Source organism: Heloderma suspectum, chromosome 3 (assembly GCF_057233095.1).
Source record: "Heloderma suspectum isolate Gila_16-S chromosome 3, 16-S_ref, whole genome shotgun sequence".
Lineage (NCBI taxonomy): Eukaryota > Metazoa > Chordata > Lepidosauria > Squamata > Helodermatidae > Heloderma > Heloderma suspectum.
In genome coordinates, this window is record NC_139460.1 from 291,045,333 (window position 1) to 291,070,683 (window position 25,351).

Here is a 25,351-nt window from a genome sequence, read left to right on the forward strand (position 1 = left end):
TGACCTCCACATGTTGACATGGAAAATGTGCAGAGAAAATGTAATCACATTCAAGTGACCACAGTTACAAGGCTCTGCACAAGTGGGACTGGAGTGTGCAGGGTTGGAGCTAGGGATGTCGGAGCATTTCTCCACGAATCTCCGGAAGGCCGAATGCCAACGCATTCGGCCCCCCAAAATTGGTGGGGAAATTCTCCGACACCCTCCCGCCCCCCCCCCCGGGATGGGACTTACCTCGTGCTAATGTAGGGATGTACGAAAGTCACTTACCTTTTTGCAGCTTTGCTTCGCAGTGGGGGGGGAGGCGCTTCGCTTCTCCCCCCGAAATTCAGGCCGGGGGGGAAGGCGCCCCGCCTCGCCCGGCCGAAATTCAGGCCGGGGAGACGCGCCCTGTCTCCCCGGCCGCGAAAGAAAAAGTGGGGGGGAAAAAACGTGATAAGCTACGTAAAGATTAACGTAGCCTATCACGGCTAGATTTCCAAAGTCATCCGTGATAGGCTACGTAAATCGTCACGTAGCCTATCACGGGTGACTTTGAAAAAAAAAAAGCGCGTACGCAAATGGCGGCAGCCCATGGGCACCGCCATTTGCGTTCCTTATTTGGTCCCGGTAGTCTACGTAAAGATTTACGTAGACAACGCATAGTCTACGTAAATCTTTACGTAGACTAGCAGGACCAAATAAGGAACGCAAATGGCGGCGCCCATAGGGCGCTGCCATTTGCGTATGTGCTTTTTTTTTTTTCAAAGTCACCCGTGATAGGCTACGTAACGATTTACGTAGCCTATCACTGCTGACTTTGGAAATCTAGCCGTGATAGGCTACGTTAATCATTACGTAGCCTATCACGGGGGTGTTTTTTTTTTTTACTTTACTTTTTTTTTTTTGCAATGGCGGCGGCGGCAGCCTGTCGGGAGACCGGCTGCCGCCCCCACCCCCGACGAACCGCCGCTGAACCGCCGCCAGGACCCGCTGCCGAGAGGGACATTCAGCTACGGTAAGTCCCATCCCGGGGGGGGGGGGCGGGGGGCCGGCAGAGAATTTCCCCACCAATTTCGGGGGGCCGAATGCGTTGGCACTTGGCTCCCCGAAGTTTTGGGGAGAAATTCTCCCCCATCCCTATGCGAATGTCCCTCTCGGCGGTGGGTCCCGGCGGCGGGTCCCGGCGGCGTTTCACGGCGTTGCGGCGGCGTGGCGGCGGCGGCAGGGGAGGCAGCCGGTCTTCCGACCGGCTGCCGCCGCCGCCATTTCCCAGTAAAGTAAAAAAAAGTGATAGGCTACGTAACTATTTAGGTAGCCTATCACGGCTAGATTTTCAAAGTCAGCAGTGTGATAGGCTACGTAAATCTTTACGTAGCCTATCACGGCTGACTTTGGGGGGAAAAAAATGCGTACGCAAATGGCGGCGCCCATGGGCCCTTATTTGCGTTGCCCTTATTTTCGCTGTAGTCTACGTAAATCTTTATGTAGACTACCCGTGCCCAAATAAGGAACGCAAATGGCAGCGACCATGGGCACCGCCATTTGTGTACGCGCTTTTTTTTTTCTTTTTCAAAGTCAGCCATGATAGGCTACGTAAAGATTTACATACCCTATCATGGCTGACTTTGAAAATCTAGCCGTGATAGGCTACGTAAATCGTTATGTAGCCTATCACTTTTTTTTTTTTTTTTTACAATTTACTTTTTTATTTCACGGCCGGGGAGACGGGGCGCTCCCCCCTGGCCAGAATTTCAGCGGGGAGGGATGGGGCGCCTCCCCCCCGGCCTGCATTTTGGCCAGGAGGGGCAGGGCGCCTTCCCCCCCACCAAGAATTTTGGGGGGAGAAGCGGAGCGCCTCCCTCCCACCGAAAACAGCTGCGGGACCAGGTAAGGGACTTTCGTCCATCCTTAGTTGGAGCACACATTCCCACTCCTTTCCATGTTTACAACTTTTGAACATCTGAACAGCACTACCTTTGTAAAAGCCTCCTCTCGGGTATATCACCCATCTACTCAGTTAGAACATTGGCAAATACAGATGCACGCTGGATAGTTGCTCCCGTTGTGGAACTTTCTCTCAATGTTCACCAAAAAACACTGGGCCCTTCCTCAGAAAAGATTATCTGTGCAAACCAGTTTCTGTTGGGGTGCACTTCTAGGAAGAAAGCCTGTATCATTGGGTAGGGGTACCATAGTATCCAGCAGCGAGCAGAAAGCAGCAGCTGGCAGGTTAGGGGTGGGAAGTAGATTAACATCTAAGGGTGCAATCCTAGGCATGTTTAGACAGGAAAAAGTCCTACAATTCCCAACGTTCCCCAACCAACCATTCCTCTCACCATTATCACCAGCAGCTGGATAGCATCTGCTTCTCAGTGTTCCTAGCAGATACTGAAGTATTTGGTGACGTTCCCATTATAGTGTAAAAATAACAGAGCTGTGCCTCTTTCCACAGTGGTCAGAATATTGATGATAGCTTTTCTGAAGATTCTGCAACTCACTTTAGTTTAAAATGCATAGACGGAATAAGCTGGCGAAGCAGGTTACAGCAAGAGTAACTCAAAATGCAAGAAAGAAGAACATGAAGCTGGAATACCAAGTTCCAAACATCACCCCTCCTGATTCTGTTCTCTTTCCATCATACATACACACCCCCATTTACTTATATTTTATCTTATGATGAGTTTTAATGGTAAGCCATTTTGCAAGCCAAACTTTGCTGAAAAGTAGGGTATCAGTATAATCAATTAATAAAATGAATGCACATGCTCAGAGGTCTCAGTGGTGAGGCCTAGAACTCAGAGCCATTTCCAGGGATGTTTCTGCAGTTTATCACCTTCTCACCCAAGACATTGGTTACAAATTAGATGGCTCTGAAATTAAATGAGCTAAAAGAATGAGTGCACTCTCTTCATTCAAAAGTTGAGCTCATTCTATGTAGAAGAAATTTGTTTCCGTTCGTTTTTTATTGGAATTGAACCTCCTGGAATCGAATCCGGACCTGAACACAATCTTCACCTAAAGTCCATACACTCCTGAGCTGATGCAAGTCTCAGAACAACAACAAAAATATATTTGAAAAAGCCATACATTAGAAAAATGTTCATGAAAAAATGTGTACTTCTGAAAACCTACTTTAATCAATACTTTTGAAAAATGTGCTTTAATCAATGGGAGAAAACCGTGTACATGTCAAAAATGCATACGTTCAGGGTGCAATCCTATGCATGTTTAGCATGGGGCATGCTGGGAATTGTAGGACTTTTTTCTTTCTAAACATGCATAGGATTGCACCCTATTTATTTATTTATTAATTGCATTTTTATGCCATCCAATAGACGAAGCATTTGGGGAAATGCACAGAAGAATATGCATTCAAAAAAAAAAAAAGCTTGAAATCTGATAGGGACACAAGAGCTTTGAGGTGGAATCTGGAGAACCTCGCCAAGGTCAGGTTTTGCTGAATTGTGCATCCCTAATTCCAAGGAATTTCAGATCTAACGGCCTGATATGTTAGCTTAGTTATTTGAAATTATATCCATCATATTGCAATCTTATTCATACTATTAGGTTTTTGTAAAATGCCTAGAGAAATTTATTTTATGAGGCCTTTAATAAATGTAATACATAAACAAAATAATAAATAAATCACTCTCTAATCAACTCATCCACTGTTCATTTTTGTCTCCTTATTTCAAATGTACTGTTTGCCTGCATGCCTATCTTTCGTCACAGAACTTATTTATCGTAGAACCTATTTACCTCACCAACTTTATGTGTGTGTCTTGAGAAGTAGAGTGGCCAAAGTAGAGTTTGCCACACACACAAATGAAATTCATCACCAAAACAAAACCAAAAAAAAGCAGTCCTCTGTTTAAAGGGCTGACAGTGGACAGTGCTCTATTTGAAGGCATCCTCTGAAAGGCTGTCCTGCCCAATTCCAGTTTAAAGACAAAGATACCATCAGAACTGTTGCCCATCACCAGTTAGCATCTGGGCAGCACTAAGGCACACAGGTCACCTGATCACAGTCTTTTACACTATGATGAGATGTACTGTATTTCTATTTAAATTATAATAATTAATTCTAAATTTCATCTGTACATATACATTAGCATTTGCCGATCTCTGTCCTCTTTTGTCCTTTCTTTTGGTGATGTGAGTCCTCTTTTTTTGGTGGTTCACATGAGGGCACCCTACCTGGACAAGAGATTTTTCTTACAGACAGTGTGCCCATTGTCCTGAACAACACTTCTTTTAAAGTAGAAACTCCCTCACCAACAGACTCTGACACTGGCTGACCCACTGCTTGACCTAGCAAGAGAATTGCCTCCAACAAAAGGTCACCCACCACATGTTAAAACTATCTGGAGTTGAAGGTACCCCTCTTGCTTTCAACGTTATCATGCTGACGAATCACAAACAACAGATCGAGAAGAAGGGAACTTTCATGATTTACATCATCTGTGAAGGCCGACTCACATGAAAAAGCAAAACAGAATCATAAATTACAGTGAAGCAGATGGAGAAATTTCAACCCCAGACAGAAATCCTCCATTTCACTTCCCTAGTCCAAGAGCTCAGCTCTCACTGTTGCAGCGTGAGGAACTTTGATAAGCCTAATTCCACAGAACTGTGAGAAGCTTGTTGACAGGAGAAGCTGCAATACTATAGCCACTTACATGGGAGCAAGGCCCATTGAACTCAAGTGTGTAGAAGTGTGTGTGTTCATGCTGCTGAATTCCTGTATCAGTGGGGCATAACACGCTAACCCACATTCAATGGTTAAGGGCTTCTCCACATTTAGTGAAAATCACGCAGCCTTACCAGAGCGTTATCTTCCAGAATCTTTGAGGGTTTAACGATCAGAAAAATACACGCTTCCCCCTGCCCTTGTTTTTGCCAGTTTCCTCCCATATGTTTCATCGATACCATCAGCAGATGGTGCTGTTTTATCATGTGATTTAGGTTTATTTCCACATTTTCAATTACTTTTAAAATGGCGGATTATCCCTTGAAAGCCGTGCAAGAAGCATCAGAGGTTGATGGTGTCGTGAAAAGGACCCGTGAACTTCCATGAATGAACAACCAAGAGTGCACGATAAATGCCTCATGTAGAGATGCTCTGAGTGTGGGTTGTTTTGAAGTGTGGGTTATCATGTTGTCTGAATGCAGCCAGGGTGGCTTGTTAACCATGCAGTGTGGCTTATTTTCTCAAACAAGCCACCTTGAGTACACATGATTTATTGCTGGGTTGTTCAGGGTAGTTAAGCCACACTACATGGTTAACAAGCCACCCTGGCTGCATTCAGACAACATGATAACCCACCCTGCAGAAAACGTGCTGCACTCAGACAACACACTAACCCACAGTTCAACAAACAACTCACGGTTCAAAACAACCCACACTCAACAACTGACTGTGGTTAACGTATTGTGTGAACAGCGTCTGTGTCTGATTGGGACTGGAAATGCAATCTTATGTATGTTTATTTAGAAGCAAGCCCCACTGAGTTCAACAGGACCTGCTCCTGAGTCAGTGTGTCTTGGGTTGCAGCCTTAGACTCCCCACTGAAGCCTTGCAACATTGAAGAGCAGCCTTTTACAAACAGATTCTTACAGCACAATCCTATGTACTTCTACTCAGAATTAAGTCCTGTCAATTTGCAGCCTTATAGACAGTACCAAGGATTAGGGTACGGTTGGCAGGGTTGTAAATATAACTTATGTGTGTCATTTATATGCCATGAAAACACAAAGTAGTTACTAGCAATGTGGTAATAAATTGTCCCAGATGCTCGGTATGTCTTAACAGAACTTTGCGCTGCATTTCTCATCCACAAAAAAAGCTTTGTATTTTTATTTGGAGGTAATTTCAGATTGATTTAGTTTTTGTACATACAGGAAAAGAGAGAAAGAATGCCTGATATCCTGCTCCTCAAACTGCAGTCCCTTGTGATTTCTTAGAATCTTCTTGGCTTTTGTTACACACTATTTCTCTAGGAATTCCAGAGAGAGACACAAGGGAGGCCAGTTTCTTTCCCAGAAGCTCTGAAACTGCTCTGCCAAAATTAATTAAATGTTTGCAAGTGCCGAATATAACATTTTCACCTTTGACTATTCCCAGGCTCCCCAATGCAAAAAGAAAAAAGAAAAAAGCAGATACTGCTACTATCTCTCATCAAGTCCATGTAACTCACCTCTTAATTTGTTAACTCTTCTATTTCAATAGAAGGCTGTGATGGCAACACACTGACCTCAATGTTATATCCACAGAACTGGAATATTTTATCGAATAAATGAAATATATAATAGAGAAGAAGCAGAAAATGTAGGATAAAAAGTAGAAAAATAGTAACTAAGCCTGGCATATTTCTTCTCAACTGTGAATTCTCAAAAATGTGCACATTTTATGCAAATCTTTTGGCCTCTTATTTTGGTGATGCATTTCCCCTCTTTTGGCGATGGGTGTGGGTACCCTACCTACTGTCAGTTCCCATAACCACTGATTGTGCTTATATATTAAAAGTGCAGGATCCTAGCCCTCTTTTGCTTCTGGAATTGGCCATTAGAGGACCATATCATGGCACAGGGGGCTAGAATTACCCAGCAGTGCTTAAAAGCTTACACAGTCATAGAGTCCTTAGTTTAGTTCAAGACATGTCAAAAGACTAAACTCACATTGTCTGCATAACTTCTAGGCCAGCCTTCTGCAACCTGATGCCATCCAGTTATTTTGGACTTCAAAACCCATCATCCCCAGCCAATATGACCAATGGCCGGGAATGCTGGGAGTTGTAGCCCAAAGCATTTGGAGAACATCAGGCTGGGAAAGGCTTTTCTAGGACAACTTTGGCTTGGAGGAGCTCCAACCAAACCAAGAGTCCCTTACACAGGTATCAGGGAGAATTCGGGGCGGGGGGCGTGGAGAGTTAATGGTCCCATCTCTTCTTTTAAACCTAAAACCTTCAAGGATGGGAAAAGGATGATCACTCATCCTTTGTGACATGGAACAGTCAATAATACCATGTATGTCAACCCCACTGTGAAGAGGCAATATGTTTATCAACATCCAGTGGAGGCTGGTGGCTCTGGGGCTGTGAATCCATTCTGTGTTTCATTCAGAACCAGCCAGAACTCTAAAGGAGCTATCCAACATGATAAACCCACTTTGGGGATAGGGCTCAGCACCTTGGATAACTCCTTTAGAGTTCTGGTTGGTTCTGACTAAAACCCAGGCTGGAATCACAGCCCCACCAAAATCAGAGTCAGTTTAAATGGGAGAAAAAAATGCACAAAGCAGCAACATGATCTGACCAGTTCCAGATGGCAAGAAGATAGATAAGAGAGATCCAGATTTATCCTGGATCAATTGTGCTGATGGAAGTGGACTTCCTTACGCTCTCCTTCCCACAGCAGTTCTGAGAGCCCCCTGAAAATGCTACACAAAGAGTCAGGAGACCCTGCTGAATGAGGTGAGTTCTGGGGGTGGGATCCTCCAAAATCAGATGGAGGGAACTTCTGCTAGAATCCTTTCCTCCCACAGAAATCAGATTCTGAATCCAACCAGTGAAGTCTCAGGACTTAAACCAGTTCTCTTTCCCCACAGCTTGTGCTTCATGAACCCTGTTCAATGGGCAGAACATGTGGGAAATTCCCACATCAGAGCCATAGCTCCCTCTGACCTGGTGGCCCTGACCCAGTGGCACTGACATGGAAACTTTTTACACAATCTGCCCACCCCATATTTTTTGCTTTCTTAAATATTAACAGAGTGATATGGGACCCGGCCATGAGGGTGGAGCGGCAGTTCTCTTACTCAAGCAAGTTATGTTAAAGCCCTTGGAGATATGTTCTCAGTGGTCACTGCACACTTCTGTAACTCCCATCACTTCGGGTTTCACCAATGAGAGCTTTAACATAGAAGTATTTCAAAGATCCTATTTGGGTGGTGGACTTTAATGCTGTTGAGGAGTGATTTTTCCCCTTTTTTAACATTGAACAGGGTTATTGTTTTAATGTTTGTTTATGTTAGTTTGGGTATTTTATTTATTTTTAAATGCGCCAAGCAAATGGGATTGGGCAAGCTACACAAAAAGAAATCTTACTCATTCATGGTGCAATCCTATGCATGTTTAGACAGAAAAAAGTCCTACAATTCCCAACATGGCTGGCTGGGGAATAGTGGGAGTTGTAGGACTTTCTTCTGTCTAAACATGCATAGGATTGCACCCTAAGACTGCAGCTCATGTTTCCTCAGAAGTAAGCCCCACTGAGTTCAATGGGATTTCCTCCCAGGTTAGTGTGAATAGGATTGCAGCCTAAATAAGTTGACAGTTTGAAAACCAAGTGTGAACAAAACACATCCATGGAATCGTCCTGTAGAGGTAATATTGAAAAGGGAGGAACTCCTCCGTCCTTGTCCAGTCACAGCACAGATGTCATTTTCCGTATGGGTGTGAGGGCAAGATTAGTGCATAATGGCATATTGTTGTTGTAAAATGTGTCAGATAACAGAAGGTGTCTGAAACCACTAAAGCAGACTACCTTGGTCCCCAAATGCTGAGGCAGGGGTGGGGGAGGGGAGATAAAGCCTTTGGTTTAAATTAAAAGGATGTGGTATTAATAATATATAAATGGAGAGGAGGTCTCCCGTAAGCAGGCACATATGGCTGAGGGCAGACTCAGCAGTACACAGGCTCTTCAAAGAACTCTCAAAGGTCTCTTGAGCACATTAAAAAGCAATGCCTGGCCAAAAAACCCAAAAATACTGACAATACAGTGCAGCTTATCAATGACGAATTTTGACAATTGAACGGACTAAGGACCTCTCCCCCACCAAATGCAAGACAAGATATGATGGCACAGGTCAAGGTTTGGATATATCTAGGGAAGTATTTTCCTAAACCCTCAGAGAGCTGAAAGGAACTCCCCCCAACCACCAGCTCTGAAATGGAATTAGAGGCATGCCAGTCTTACACCCAAGGAGTGCTCCCCTTAGACTGAGGTGGGGCGGGGGGAGACCTCTTTCAGCCTGAGGGCCAAATTCAATTTCAGATAAGCTCTCAGGGGTTGCATTCCACTGGTGGGAAGGTGCAAAAAGCGAAGTGATGTGGCCACAAATACATTAAAAATACTAGCATATTGTAGCTTAAAGCTCTTACTGCAAGCAACTAAGCCTTAGGAGAGGCATCTCAACCTTTTCGAATGGGGTGGGGGTGGGGAACTGCCCAAAAGCCAGAAAACCACCAAACTGATGCATGGTTGGGGAAAAGGGGTGAGGCCAGGGGAAGGGGGTGTTGCCATCTGGGGGACCCCAGGAGGGCCAAACCTGGCCCCCAGGCCTGAGGTTCCCCAGCCCTGCTTTACAGCGTGTACTATGGCAGTTGGCAGCCTTCTCTGAGGGCAAGTCATCCTGCTCCATCTCTGCTTAGGGAAGGTTTGAATGATCCAGTCGCACCTCATCCAGAACTCGGCAGAATTAGCGCACCCACCTCCTGCCAGAGACGCTGATGGGAAGGAGGCAATATCAGAACAGAGAGTCATGTGAGGAGACAGAAGGCAGAGGATTCTGTAGGAGTGGGGCTCAGATGGTTGTGTATCCTAATTTACAGAGGACAGTCCTTTCTTTGAAGGCATCCTGTATCTTATCCTTCCCCAACTTGATGTTCTCCAGATGTTTTAGACTACTACTCCCAGGGTTCCTGACCATTGGCCATGCTGCCTGGGGCTGATGAGAATTAAACTCCACAACACCTCGAGGGCACCAGCTTGGGAAAGGCTGCTCTGTTTGAAGGGCTGTCTGACCCAAATCCATTTTAAAGACAGAGAGCCATAAGAAGGGGAGAGAAGGCAGGGGTCTTGAAGTTGTCCATCAACAGTGAGCACCTGCAAGCTAAGCAGGCACTAGTCACAATCTTCCCCACTATGATAAGATGTAGCGTATTTCTATTTAAATTATAATTATTTCTAAATTTGTAGCTATACATATACAGTTAAAATTAGTATATGCAAAGCAGTGTTCTCTTTTGCCCCCATTTTGGAGGGGTGACCTCTAAGTGGTCACCTTGTGGGTACTTTAAGCCTTTATGTATGCACATATGCTGCATCCATGCAAACTATTATCTTGCTGTATATCATTTCAGAATTCCTGATCAAAGAGACACCATTTCTGTTTTGGGGAGGCATTACTCTCACGTCAAATGCAATAAACAGCTGGTCATTGTGACTTTATAGCCAAACCTTGACCACACTCACATGGCGCCGATGACACACTTCCTCCAGGTTGCACAGGGCGCACACAATATTCTTCTCAGCCACTCACCAGGCATGATGTTCCAGGCAGGTCCACTTGAGGATCAGCTGGTTTCCTCAAGAGTAAATAGGAAGTCAGAACAGGATGGGGGCAGATGACACAGTTCCTCGCCCCACTCTCCATTGCTGCCACTGTTACTGAAGCCTCCACCACTTTATAGCCCAGCCCGGAGTGCACTTGCAAGGCACTAAGAACACATGTTCTTCAGGTTGGGAAGACACGCTAGCTTTCCATGAGCAGGGAGCTTTTGCCATGGAGGAAAATTCAAAAGTGCAGTCTTCTCATGCCTTCATTTTGAAGTGGTTCAGTCATAGAAAGACTCTACCATATGCTTTTAGTGAACAATCTAGTATTAGGCTTAATATACACATCCAGCAGAATTGGGGCATACAATCCTTAGATCATAGGTGAGCAAGTGAACTTCTGAGATTTTTTTTTAGGTTTACCTGAAAATTTATACATATTTGTGTGCACATTTCTCCTAATACATGCATTTTGTATGCAATTTTATGCAATGTAACATTTTTGCAAGCAATTTTCCTAATAGAATGCAGTTTTAACATGCTTTTAAACTCCATTCCAAAATTTGGTGTCTGTCAAAGAGCTCATACCACCAGGAAGTTCTTCTTAATTTTGAGTTCAAATTCTGTTACTTGTAATTTGAGCCTGTTCAGGAGCAACAGAAAACAAATTTGTTCCAACAGGTATCTGACAGCCTTTCAAATATTTGAAGATGGCTGTCATATCACCTCTTCATTCTGTCTTCTCCAGGCTAAAGATACCCAACTCTTTCAATTTGTCCTTGATCTCCAGGCTCCTTGCCACGTTTGTTGCCCTCCTCCAGACCCGTTCCAATGGAAAAGGCCAGTAACTGATGAGCCCATAGTAACAGGAAGCCTAATGATTCTCTCCCATTTTCTGAACCTTTAGCAGAAATTTTCAGTTTCTATTTAATCTACTTTGATTTCTTTTCTGCATGTTGAGGGTCATTTGGGGGGAAATAGAAACTCTATGCTAGAAAGCCAGATTCTGCAATACAATCATGCATTTTTTTAAAAAAATCCCTTGCACCATACTTATTCTAGAATTTGCTTTTTTAATAAAATCATTTTCAAGTTTATACAAGCAGCATTGTATGAATCAGTCATTCGATAGGCTGCAGGCTGGTATTCATAAAATGGAAAGAGCAGATGGTCTCCCGAAATTTAATTTTCTGTTTGATTATCGCTATGCTGGCCCTTTACCATACTTATTTTGAACATTTAGCTATTACAGGATGGGAGGGAGAACCCAAAGCCATTTAGAGCTACTTTCTGAGATACGTTGACAAAGAATCATCAATCCTCAATACAAAATGAGCCACTAAAATGGGATTCCACATCACCAAGTGTTTCTGACCTAATCTTTGATGAAAAGGTCTCTGTCATCAAAAATTACAAAATTTCATATAGCTTGGTGGCTCCATTGTTACCAGTGGTTAATGATGTGTTATATACTGTTTTTCAAAAATGGTCTCCAACTGCTTGCAAAAGCACAAAGAATTTCTTAACACTTCATATAAATGCAGGAAAATCTGACAGACTCCTATTTCCAAGTCTCTCCCTGCTGCTCAACAGGGAATGATGACATCTACAATTTGTTTGATTGCTCCTTTTGATCATTTATTTATTGCAGGTTCTGGGCTTGCTCACTCTGCATTGTCTCTTCATCATGTTTGTGAGCCTGGTGAAATTGTATCAAATGTTGTGGATTTCATCATCTTCAGATTAAAAGTGCTTAAGTCCCTGGGCTGCTATGTTGGCAGCTTGTGATAGCTCGCGCAGTCACCAGGCTCAGCAGACCAGATTCCAAGCAAGAGACAACTGAGAAACTGCATGTAGTGCAACAAAATTAGGCCAAATTAAGTGTAAGTTTAGTTGAGGTTTGTTTATTTGGCAAGATGACAAATGTAAAAGCCTTTGCTTTAAGTGTAACCATTTTTAACAAGCTGCTTACTCCACTTTCAATCAGATTTTTAGCATAGATTTGAATGCAGAAGATACTACTGGCTGATCATATTTTGACCTGACCTCAGATTTGCGTTTGTTGAACAGATCCCCTAGAGCAGCCTTTCTCCAGCTGGCACCCTCCAGATGTGTTGGACTACAACCGCCATCACCCCAGCCAACTTAGGCATGATGTCTGGGGTGATGGGAGTTGTAGTCCAAAATGTCTGGAGGGTGTCAGCTTGGGGAAGGTTGTCCTACAGCAAGGGTGGGCAATTTGTGGCCCTCCAGATGTTTGGCACTAGCTAGCATAGACAATGGTGAGGGATCATGGGAGTTGTAGGCCAAAACATCTGGAGGGCCACAAGTTGCCCATCTCTGTCCTGGACTATCACGTAATGCAGGAATTTTTGAGTCTGGAAGTAGCTTTTAATTCTCAGCTTTCCCCAGTAGCCATATATGTTCAGAATTTGCTCTGTGGTTCCCTGAATCCTATATGCTGGTTTGCCAATAATGTGGTAAATTATTTACTTTTTTGGTAAATATCCCTGATTTTAAATGTGGACATTTCAGGTGCGAGGGGAAACCCTGTGGTTTGGAGGGAAAGCACTAACCATAGTTTGGCAATTTGGATGCCATGGTAAACTATGGCTAGCATAAACTAGAAAATGGAGGACAGGATCTACATGTGAGAGGAGAGGAAATAAGCCTGCAAAGGTACCACCAACGGTCATATCATAGTTTGGCATTACATCTTACTTGAGCCAAGAAGCATAGAAGAAGTATGAAATAATCCATCAGGAATTTCCCAACTCCAGTCTTGTAATCCATTAGCAACCCGTGAGATTTTTCTCTTCTGTTTCCACAGGTGAGCCATTATATTCATAGACTATAAATAGTCCACAAACAAAACAAGGCCAGGAGACTAATCAATCAACGAACAAGTGGTCTGGGTTTACAGTTTTATCTGCCAAAGATAGGGAGCAGTAAATTATAAAAACAAGTGAGAGAATAGTTTGGTGCCTTGTCATTCCAAATGAAAAACAAGATGTGGGTCTTTCTGTTTCTTGTAGGTGCCACAGCGGCTTTTGCTGAAGTTTCAGTTCACAGATTTGATGGGTAAGAATACATAATATTCTTAACTTGCACATTTCAGGAGATAGCAAATGACTTTTCTGGTACAAATCATTTCTTTCTGCTCTCTTCTTTAGGGAGAAAGTCTATCGGGTAACACCTCACCATGAAGAACAGATAGAAGTCCTCAATTACTTGGCCAACAATATGCAGGTAAATTGAAAGGGGGGGATGATACTGATGTGAAGTAATTTTCAATCTACAGTGCATCATGTTGATAAATAACAAGGTTATCCTTGCTTCTATTGCTGTCAGAAGACAGCTGGCTTAGCTGGGGAGAGAAACACAAGTTGCAACAGGGTTGATTTTCTTTTCCAGAAACTTTGAACAATAGAACACAGGGGTGCTGCCCAGTCTGAGGGGTCTTGGTCAAGATGTCCTCTGGGGGGGAGTCAACTGCACTGCCCCAGCAGCTTTGCCAGTGGGGGCTGGTGGCTCCAATTTCAGTGGGGCTGTGAATCTATTCTGGGCTTCATTCAGAAACAGCCAGTACTCTAAAGGAGCTATCCAAGGTACTGAAGCTATCTGGGGGATAAGGTGCAGCACTTTGGATAGCTCCTTTAGAGTTCTGGCTGGTTCTAACTGAAACCCAGAATGGATACACAGCTCCACCGAAATCAGAGCCACCAGCCTCCACTGAACTTCTCTCTCTCTCTCTCTCTCTCTCTCTCTCATACACACACACACACACTTTCTCCTTCCTCCCCCATGCACCAACCTGATCACTGTCTTCCCCACCCACCCGACTTACCCTTTGCTGCCCAGCTTGATTAACAACAACCTCTGGAAAAAGTTTTGGAAAAAGAAATAAAATGTGATGTTTGTTCTTCTCCTGATGTCTGGTAAAAGAAGTGGGGAGAACAAGCAACCATGCATCAGGTACCTTGATGGGAAGGGCATGAAAAGATCCCTTTCCCTTTTTCCCCCAGATCTTTTTACAGAGCTTGTTGATGGGTGCGTTGGGCATGCACAGCAAAGCTCCAGGCTGCAAAAGGTTTTTGGGAAGTCCAGTCTCCTATCCCTTCACCAGGTAGTGATGATGTGGTGGCAGCAGACAGCAAGTTCTCTTTTCTTTGTTTGTTTGTTTTCTTTATAGTCAATTCGGGCACAAGGGTGTGCCTTGCTCATTCTGGCAATTGAAAAATGAACATGTGGGGCTTGATTGTCTGACACTTCAGTCCTCAGCAAACTTGACCTGACTGTAAAAAGTGGGGAGGGGGGGTTAAGTAAAGAGTCTGAAATGTTTCAGGGTCCTCCAGACCACAAGGTCCTGGATCTGTGCTCTGTAGCCTGACCCAAGTTGTACCACTGATGGAACAAATTCTATACCCTCTTATCTGGGAGTAAGCCTCTTTGAACTAATGGGACTTCTGAATAAGCATACAGAGGATTTTCCTTTTGGAGTAGTCCTGGGGCCTCCTTCGCTAAGCATGATCCTAAGAAGATGGCTTGAATTTGACATTTCACAATGTAGGACTAGGTTATTTTTCTAATACTATCACTTCTGCTAACAGCAAACAAGGCTGTTAATTGGCTGTTAATTCACTCTATCTACTTTTGGTTTCGTCACAGAATTGAGTTCAAAGCACTACACGAGGAGTGTTCCCTTCCCAGCTTTTCTGCTACATAACCTCTAGATGGCACTGTGGTGTAGCAGAATAGTGAAAATACAGGGCTTCTCCACACAGGGCTTTTATCCTGCAATTGAGATTGATTACTCACATAAGTTTACAGGTCCTTTACATAACGTCGTCAACCTCTAGGGTGTCTCCCACACTAAATGATCTTTATCCCATTTTTTTAAAGATCAGAGAAAATGAGCTATCAAATGAAAGAGTGTTGAGTTTCCTGGTGAAAAGAGGAAGTCATGAAATAACAGGAGCTAGACCACAGCGCCATCTAGTGGCTGTATAATGAAACATATAGAACACACAGATAAGGGAGGAAAGGGGGGAAGGAAAACGCATGGAAAGGGAGCTGGTCGTGATCCTGCATTTAAAATGGAAGCAGAAAGCCCCAGTAAAGCTGTGTGATTTTAGCCTGGTGTAAAAATGCTCACACTGAAGGAAATCACACTTTCTTTCACTTTCACAATTACATGCACATTTTCCCTGCTCCAAAAAAACCCTCACAGAAAGTGCTAGTTAGACACAGAAGCAAAACTGGAGAGTCACAACATCATCTAAAGTACCTGTAAAAAACTGTGAGTAGAGAATGATGAGCACATGATAAATGCCTTGTGCAGAAAAGCCCAAACTCAGATGGTGAGTGCCAACATGACTCAAGCAAAACAGAGCCATTGTGAAACAGGAGGGAAGTATCAGCATGCTCTGGGGTCCTGGGGAGCCTCAAGATTTGTAGAAATACAACAAATCTTAATTTTAAAAAAATGGGAAACACACACACACACACAAAGCCAATGAGGTCTGAGCATGCTCAGTAGCCACAGGATGTTGGAAAAGAGGAACAGTAAATGGGGGGTGGGGGCGGAATGGAGTATCCTGAAAGAGGACATGGCTGGCTGGCTGGGGTGATGGAAGTTGTAGCCCACCACATCTAGAGGGCACCAGGTTGGAGAAGGCTGGTTTAGACTTGTAATCATCTTCATCCCTTTTTTTAAATTTTCTGTGCTCCCTCTTCTCTTCCATAATGTTTTCTAAAACTCTTGTCCATTCCAAATTTGTGCTTTGTGACCTTGACGTAGATATATTATGGCATGAGAAAAAACAACCAAGGATAGCAGATCTGTTTTCAATATTTGCGCGTAGCTTTGATGTTGAGAAATAGCTGCAAAAAAGAGGAGGGAAAGATGATAATCTCCACCATGAGACGTGGCATTTACAGTGATATACAGATGTAGAGGGGCTTTCCATTGACCATAGGCCATTGTCAGACTGTCTCCCCCACCTAACTCTGCTCTTCATTATGTCTTAAAGTCTATGTCCCTTCAAGTTAATGGGAGTTTTGCTATTCACAGCTTTGAAGCTGGGGATTCAGCTAGATGTCATGGTGAATTCTAAGTGTGTTCTATTTTAAAAAGTAACCAAGTTTTTGCTTTGCATCTGGAATTATGGATCTGGAGGACCAAGAAATCCCTCTGGCCAAGCCTACCCCAAACGTAGTGCCATTCAAACATCTTGGACTTCAAGTCCCATCTGCTCAGTGGCCATGCTGGCTGGGGATGGTGGGGTTTGTAGTCCAACACTCATGGAAGGCCCCATTGGGGTAGGCCACTCCAGTCCTACTTTGGCAGCAAAGTGAGTCCACCAGTTGCTATACCCTCCTGCACATGCAGATGCCAATAGCTCAATGGCAGAGTATATATTTTGAACGCAGAAGTTCTCAGGTTCAGTTCTCCATACTTCGAGTAGACCCACTGAAATCAATGGGACTTGAGTTAGTCATGATCCAACCCGTAGATCATAATCCAATGCAGAGGTAAGCCTACTGAAGGCCACTGATTTTAATGGCTTTAATAATCTTAAATTGGGTTGTAGAACAGCCTTTTGCAATTCAGTGCCCTTGAACATCGTATTCCTGTTCATTACTATTTAAGTTCCCAGACTGTACCTTTTCCCCTTCTTCTTCCCTTTCTTAAGTTTTAATTAGATGCAAGGAACTGAGAAATCAGCTAACCTTTCTGAGGCCTCTAATTAAAACTTAAGGACGGGAAGAAGAATGGAAGAAGGTACGCAGTCTGGGAACTTCAATAGTAACAAACAGTAATACGATCTTGGATATGATTCATAAAATTGTCTGAATGCACACAGCAGTGGCATATATATGTGGGTGCATTTTACAGCTGCACATTTGACCAGTAAATAATAGTCTTTAACTAACGCAAAGGTGCCACAGGCTGCAATTCTGCACACACTTACTTGGGAATAAGTACCATTAAATTGTGGGACATACATCTGAGTAAAGATTTATAAAATTGGGCTATTAGTCATCTCACTCTGTGTGATGATGTGATAACTCACAATGAACTAGACTTCATGGTCTATTGGTTTTGAATTCCCCAATTTTAAGTTTTCCAATGCCTCTTTCATAAATCCTGTATAAAGAAAACATGCCTTGTGCTATTCTTGTGACTGCATTACACTGAAAGTGCATAATAAATAACACCCATTTAAGGAATGGTATGATACAAGTGTGTGTGAAGTAAAAGAGAAAAGATTAAGTAAAGAAAGCAAGGCCACAACAAAAGTAAGGAAGGAGGCGCAGTTATTTTTAATTCCAAAGCAATGACATTTATGTTTAACTTAAGGAGAGAATTCAAATTTACCACAGTATATTTAGATGATAGCTTTCTGTTTATACGATTATAATCCCTGAGGTAATAATATTTTGTTCACTGCTTAGATACCGAGGCAGTAGGCACCTTTTGGAAATGCTTTACTTACAAGAAGTCCCTACAGATCCATTCTGTCCATCCAAAAGGAAACAAAGTCGCAAATTCCTGACTTAGAAAGACATGCAAATGTCACTCGGAGGTCATAAATTCACAAATCATTTGATTCTCATGAGCAACAATGCTAACATTTCTCTCAAGTGTATTCCTCATTATGAGGCACATCTGAAGTCTGGCCAAATCCCACCTGTTCTACAGCTGTTGAGAGATTTAAGTGTCTGGACATATGAATGGTTGGAATGTCACAAAGTCAATGCGATAAGGTTTTGGAACAAATGCAGAGATGGCTCTGACAATGGCCATAGCACTACACAATAGTGTCTTGCATAAACTCTGCATAAAGATACTTAAAGAAACCTCTTCTCCTATATGGTCTGCATTCCTCTGTGTCCCACCAATATCTGAATTGTGTTTGGTTGGAACAAGGGAGAGACCCTTGTCTGTGGGTGCCCCGTGCTAAGGAAATCCCTTGCAAAGGCATCGCCGAAGTAATTCCACAAGCTATTTCACAAGGCAGTCTGCAAGTCATTCAACAAGAACCCTATTCAGGCATTCTGAAAGCATGTTATTTAAACATGCAAGGAGGGGGCGCTCGCTAGATCCCTCCCCTTCCCCCTCGCTCCCGTTGCCCTGTATGCATGGAGGACGAATGTCTGAAGCAGAGAGCCTCTTCTAGCCATGGGGACTCTCCACATGATCTGGAACACTGTTTATCCAGCATTCTGGATTGCATGGAGAGCCACCATGGATAGAGGAAGCCCTCTGCTTCAGACAGTCACCCTCCATGTGCACAAGGTGATGTGAACAATGAAGTTTGAGCATCGTCATTGCATTTTGCATGTTAAAAATACACGCTTTCAGAACTCCTGAATAGGGCTAAGGTGTTTCTCAAGGTGTTGCACAACTCATTCCAATTTCATTTTGTTATGTGTGGCTTTCACTACTTGTGTTAGTTGTTCTGCTAGCAGTTATGCAAGCACTAGCAGGGCAAAGCCAACTCTTCTAATTTTGCAGCTAGGCTAACACTGAATATAGCCAACTAACTTCAATAAGCCCCTTCGTGGATCACTGCCTTGTTGTGGCAAAGGGGCTTGCATAACTCGGTGAAGCCATAAACTATGCTGTGCAGGGCCACCCAAGACAAACAGGTCATGGTGGAGAGTTCTGATAAAATGTGATCCACTGGAGAAGGAAATGGCAACCCACTCCAGTATTCTTGCCAAGAAAACCCCATGGAACATATCACAAGGCTAAAAGATATGACGCCAGAAGATGAGCCCCTCAGGTCAGAAGGTGTCCAATATACTACTAGGGAAGAGCAGAGGGAATTTCCAAGTAGCTCCAGAAAGAGTGAAGCGGCTGGGCCAAAGCCGAAAGGACACTCACCTGTGGATGTGTCTGGTGGTAAAAATAAAGTCTGATGCTGTAAAGAACAATATTGTTTAGAAACCTGGAATGTAAGATCAATGAATCAAGGTAAGCTGGAGGTGGTCAAACATGAGATGGCAAGATTGAACATCGACATCTTGGGAATCAGCGAACTCAAATGGACAAGCATGGGTGAATTTAATTCAGGTGACCATCATATCTACTACTGTGGGCAAGAATCCCTTAGAAGAAATGGAGTAGCACTCATAGTCAACAAAAGGGTGGGAAAAGCAGTACTGGGATACAACGTCAAAAACAATAGAATGATCTCAGTACAAATCCAAGGTAAACCATTCAACATCACAGGAATTCAAGTCTATGCCCCAACCACTGAGGCCGAAGAAGCTGAGGTTGATCGGTTCTATGAAGACCTCCAACACCTTCTAGAACTAACACTAAAAAAAGATGTCCTCTTCATCATAGAGGATTGGAATGTTAAAGCAGGAAGTCAAGAAATCACCAGGATAACAGGCAAGCATGGCCTTGGTGCACAAAATGAAGCAGGACAAAGGCTAATAGAGTTTTGCCAAGAGAACACGCTGAACATAGCAAACACTCTTTTCCAACAGCACAAGAGGCGACTCTACACATGGACATCACCAGATGGTCAATATCGAAATCAGATTGATTATGTCCTTTGCAGCCAAAGATGGAGAAGCTCTATACAGTCAGTCAAAACAAGACCTGGAGCTGACTGTGGCTCAGATCATGAGCTGCTTCTTGCAAAATTTCAGCTTAAATAGAAGAACGTAGAGAAAACTACTAAACCATTCAGGTATGACCTAAATCATATCCCTTATGAATATACAGTGGAGATGAGGAATAGATTTCAGGGATTAGACCTGATAGACAGAGTGCCTGAGGAACTATGGACGGAGGTCCGTAACATTGTTCAGGAAGCAGCAACTAAATCCATACCAAAGAAAAAGAAATGCAAGAAAGCCAAGTGGCTGTCTGATGAGGCTTTACAAGTCACTGAGGAAAGAAGGGAAGCGAAAAGCAAGGGAGAAAGGGGAAGATATATCCAACTGAATGCAGAGTTCCAGAGAATAGCAAGGAGAGACAAGAAGGCCTTCTTAAATAAACAATGCAAAGAAATCGAGGAAAACAACAGAATGGGAAAGATTAGAGATCTTTTCAAAAAAATCGGAAATCTCAAGGGAATGTTTTGTGCAAAGACAGGCATGATAAAGGACAAAGAAGGCAGGGACCTAACAGAAACAGATGAGATTAAGAAGAGGTGGAAAGAATACACAGAAGAACTATACAGGAAAGATCTGAATGTCCCTGATAGCCATGATAGTGTGGTCACTGAACTTGAGCCAGACATCCTAGAAAGTGAAGTCAAGTGGGCCTTAGGCAGCGTTCCTAACAACAAAGCTAGCGGAGATGACAGTATTCCAGCTGAGCTATTTAAAATCCTAAAAGATGCTGCTGCTAAAGTGCTGCACTCAATATGCCAACACATTTGGAACACTCAACAGTGTCCACAAGACTGGAAAAGGTCAGTTTACATTCCAATGCCAAAGAAGGGCAATGCCAAAGAGTGCTCAAACTACCGTACAATTGCGCTCATTTCACATGCCAGCAAGGTTATACTCAAAATCCTTCAGCAGCATGTGAACCGAGAACTACCAGAAGTACAAGCTGGGTTCCGAAGAGGCAGAAGAACTAGAGATCAAATCATCAACATTCGCTGGATCATGGAGAAAGCAAGAGAATTCCAGAAAAACATCTATTTCTGCTTCATTGACTACGCTAAAGCCTTTGATTGTGTGGATCACAACAAACTGTGGCAAATTCTTAAAGAGATGGGAGTACCAGACCACCTTACCTGTCTCCTGAGAAACCTGTATGAGGGTCAAGAAGCAACAGTAAGAACCAGACATGGAACAACCGACTGGTTCAAAATTGGGAAAGGAGTATGACAAGGCTGTATATTGTCACCCTGCTTATTTAATTTATATGCAGAGTACATCATGAGAAACACCGGGTTGGATGAATCACACAGGTCAGAATTAAGATTGCCGGGAGAATTATGAACAACCTCAGATATGCAGACGATACCACCCTAATGGCAGAAAGCAAAGAGGATCTAAAGAGCTTCTTGTTGAGGGTGAAAGTGGAGAGTGCAAAAACTGGTTTGAAACTCAACATTAACAAAACTGAGATCATGGCATCTGGCCCCATCACTTCCTGGCATATGGAACGGGAAGAAATGGAAGCAGTGACAGATTTTATTTTCTTGGGCTCCAAGGTCACCGCAGACGGTGACTGTAGCCATGAAGTTAAAAGACGCTTGCTCCTTGGGAGGAAAGCTATGGCAAACCTAGACAGCATAGTGAGAAGCAGAGATATCACCTTGCCAACAAAGGTTCGTATAATCAAAGCTATGGTTTTCCCCGTAGCAACGTATGGCTGTGAGAGCTGGACTATAAGGAAGGCTGAGCGCTGAAGAATCGATGCTTTCGAACTGTGGTGCTGGAGAAGACTGTTACGAGTCCCCTGAACTGCAAGGAGGTCAAATCAGTCAATCCTAAAGGAAATCAACCCTGAGTGCTCATTGGAAGGACAGATCCTGAAGCTGAAGCTCAAATATTTTGGCCACCTAATGCAAAGAGAAAAGTCACTGGAAAAGTCACTGATGCTGGGAAAGACTGAAGGCAAAAGGAGAAGGGGACGGCAGAGGATGAGATGGCTAGATAGCATCACCTATGCAATGAATATGGACTTGAGCACACTCCGGGAGAGAGCGCAGGACAGGAAGGCCTGGCGTGCTATGGTCCATGGGGTCATGAAGAGTCGGACACGACTGAACGACTGAACAACAACAACTTCAATAAGGCCTCAACTGTAAGAGATCCATGTGTTGCATGGACAATATTTTTGGGTTGACGTGTAGATGGCTATCAGCTTAGACAAATAAGTCATAACGAAAGTACTATTGCACAAGGTTAGGAAATGGTGCCATCCAGCCAAATCCACATGTACAGCCAGATTCAGAATGAAACTATATGTACCTTTTTTATGGGCTTCTTTGTTTGCTTCTCTTTTCAGGTTGATTTCTGGCGCCCAGATTCTGTTGAGCAAGTGACAACAGGAATGACTGTAGATTTCCGAGTCGAAGCAGACAAGCATTCTGAAGTTGAGAGTCTCCTGCAGCAGAATGGACTGGACTATGAGTGTGTTTTTTCTTATGATGTTTACTCCATTAATATCTATGGGTTAAATGCTAGACAGATCTCCCTTTAGATCAGGGGTGGACAACTTATGGCCCTCCAGATGTTTTCACCCACAACTCCCATCATCCCTCACCATTGGCTGTGCTGGTTAGGATGGGAGTTGTAGGCCAAAACATCTGGAGGACCACAAATTATCCACTCCTGCTTTATATTGTATCTTAAATTACAGGAAGTCATGGTAATGTAGTGTTTAAATAGAAACAAGCCAGGATACAGATTGTTGAACACAAAGCACTAGGCATGTTTATATCCAAGACTTAGGGTGGCCACATATCCTACTTTACAGAGGACAGTCCTCTGTTTGAAGGGTTGTCAGAGGATAGCCCTCTATCTGAAGGTGTCCTAGATGAAGGGCTGTCCAAGTTCCATTTAAAGATAAAGAACCATAAGAAGGGAGAGCAGGAGTCTTGAAGTTCTCCATCAACACCACCTGGACATCAGTCTTGTATTTCTATTTCAATTCCAAATGTGTGTATGTGACTCAGTGGGTGAGAGAGAGAGAGAGAGAGAGAGTATTTTATGCAAATCTGGGTCCTATTTGGCCTCTTTTTTGGTGATGTGGAGTGGATGTTGTCTCATGTCTCCTGCAGGTAGTACAATACACGGGAGGGGTCCTGAGCACCTCTCCTGAGGTGAGGGCCTTGCAGTGTGGGGGGGGCAGGGAGAGAACTGGAATCTCTGCAGGGTTGGAGCTTTTTAAAGTACCAGGTTACGATGAGGCATCTGACTGAGACCCAGTACAAATCAGAGTGGAGGTTAGTTCCAAGAAACAATCCAGACAGGTAAGATAGGTTTGGAAAGAAGTGGGTAGTGGACTGGTAGGCTGGAAAAACAGGGAAAGGCTTCCAGTGAAGCAGGAAGAGGGAGAGACAGAGCATGGAAAAGAGTCCACAAGTTGCACACAGAACCAAGCTACATGCAGTGCTAGACTTAAAGCTTAGCACTTATAGTTTAGCATTTTTAAAGCTGCAAATAGCAGTCATGGAGAGGGCAGGATTAGGACTGCATGCAGGGACGGGCGGTTAATCCTTTTCTCCTGCTATTTAAACACTGATGAGATATGTTACCATTTGCTGGTCCCAGTTAGTCACCTAGCAGTAACCTTCTGTAGTCCTTTGATGAAGCAGGATTGTCTTGATGACAAAGGAAGGGCTCCTCTGCCATGTGCTGAAACACTTGCGCTACTAATAACAAATGTACACACTTTGCTGCACCCAAGAGCTGTCTGAGAGATTGTCCCTGACAAACTTCAGTGAAGCGTCCTTGCTTGCTACAGCCAGAGGAGATACAAGCCTTTGATGTGCAGCCGCAATGCCCTGACATCATGTCAATGTAACAAGTTCAAGTGTTCATTACGAAGGCTGGGGGTGTATTGCAAACTGACCTTTCTCACTTTTCCAGTCCAGATCACAGTGATCAAAGACATCAAGTTTGCACACTGCTTCACCCTAAAGCCATTTTCTCCAGGCTAGGATGGGAGAGGGGTGGGGAGCAAGAGATTTCTTTTGCTCCCACCCACTCCACATGCAGACTGTTCTAAAGGCATTCTGGGAAATCCACTGAAGGCAGGCAGTGACTTTAAGAGATCTCACAATGGTTTGAGAGAGAGGCTTTGCTTCCCATAGTTTATGCAAATCTGCATTGAGTGCACACATGACAGGCAGCAATGATCTCTCTTTCAAACTGCCCTACCTCTCTGGGGCCAGATCTATACCTTGTGTCATATCATTACGATCCCATCTTGCTATGCTATGCTATAATGCTATGTCCCTCTTGTGCATTTATACCTCATAGGACACACAGTGAAATTTGTTGTGGTTTATTAGATAATGTGGAACAAAAAGCAGGAAACAACACTACAAAAGTGGTACATTGAATGTGTAATGTGCCCCAACAGTTGTCACTGCACTTCAATACCTCTATAAAGCAGTAGTGTAGATCTAGCCTGGCAATCATTCCCCAGCCTAGGAAGCTGCATTGCAGCCAGAAAAACTTCCGAGTAGACATACAGAGGCTTGCCGTGCTTACGTGTGAGGAGACATGATGCTCATGCTTAATTTTCAGTAGACATGCAAGGTCTTGATGTTTGGGATGCTTTTTGAAAATGCTGCTGAGGGAGTCCTTCCTGCTTACTTCTGAGTAGGAATGCAGAGGTTTGCCCTGCTTGTTTGCGAGTAGGCATGTTTCCTTGTGTAAATTGGCAGCAATGGAATTGGGGAGCTGGAGGGATTTTCAACCCCACCCACTTTTTCCCATGGCCCCACCCACTACTGGAATACAGCTCGCAAGAACTTCTCCACAATGGAATCCATCCATCAGGACAAAAAAGTTTCCCTACTCCTCGTGCATGAATATGGTGCTTGGAGGCAGAAGGGAAAGAAACAATGGCTAACATGTGCCTAGTGGTCATGTGTAGGATCTAAGGATGTCAGAGAATTCCGCCACGGACTCCAGTGAGGCCGGATCCTTTAGAATCTGGACCCCCGGAATCCGTGGCGGAATGGCCTCCCCCACCCCGCCACCCCGCAGAATCCCCCCAGGACGGAACATACCTGGCAGCAGATCCTGTGGTGGCGGCTCCGGCTGGTCTCCCAGCCACTGCCGGGCTGCTACAGCAGCAAATGGCGGCTGTTGTAGCAGCCACCATTTGTGTCCTTGCAGTAAGCCATGATAGGCTACATAAGTATTTACGTAGCCTATCACGGCAAAAGGAGCCACGCAAATGGCGTAGTGGCCACCATTTGCGTGGCTGCCTTTTGCCGTGATTGGCTACATAAATACTTACGTAGCCTATCATGGCTTACTGCAAGGACTCAAATGGCGGCCGCTACGGCGGCCACCATTTGCGGCTGCAGCA

General features: G+C 43.9%; 1 protein-coding gene across 1 annotated transcript in view; it reads left to right on the plus strand.

Annotated features, from left to right (window-relative positions):
* The first annotated feature begins 13,302 nt into the window (after positions 1–13,302).
* LOC146351407 (carboxypeptidase B-like) overlaps positions 13,303–25,351 on the plus strand; it is a 37,504-nt gene continuing 25,455 nt past the window's right edge. Inside the window, exons 1-3 of the mRNA XM_084847244.1 lie at positions 13,303–13,398; positions 13,491–13,566; positions 22,310–22,434. Of these exons, the coding sequence (XP_084703370.1) occupies positions 13,316–13,398; positions 13,491–13,566; positions 22,310–22,434 (284 nt within the window). The 5' untranslated portion in view covers positions 13,303–13,315. The remainder of the gene's footprint in view (positions 13,399–13,490; positions 13,567–22,309; positions 22,435–25,351) is intronic.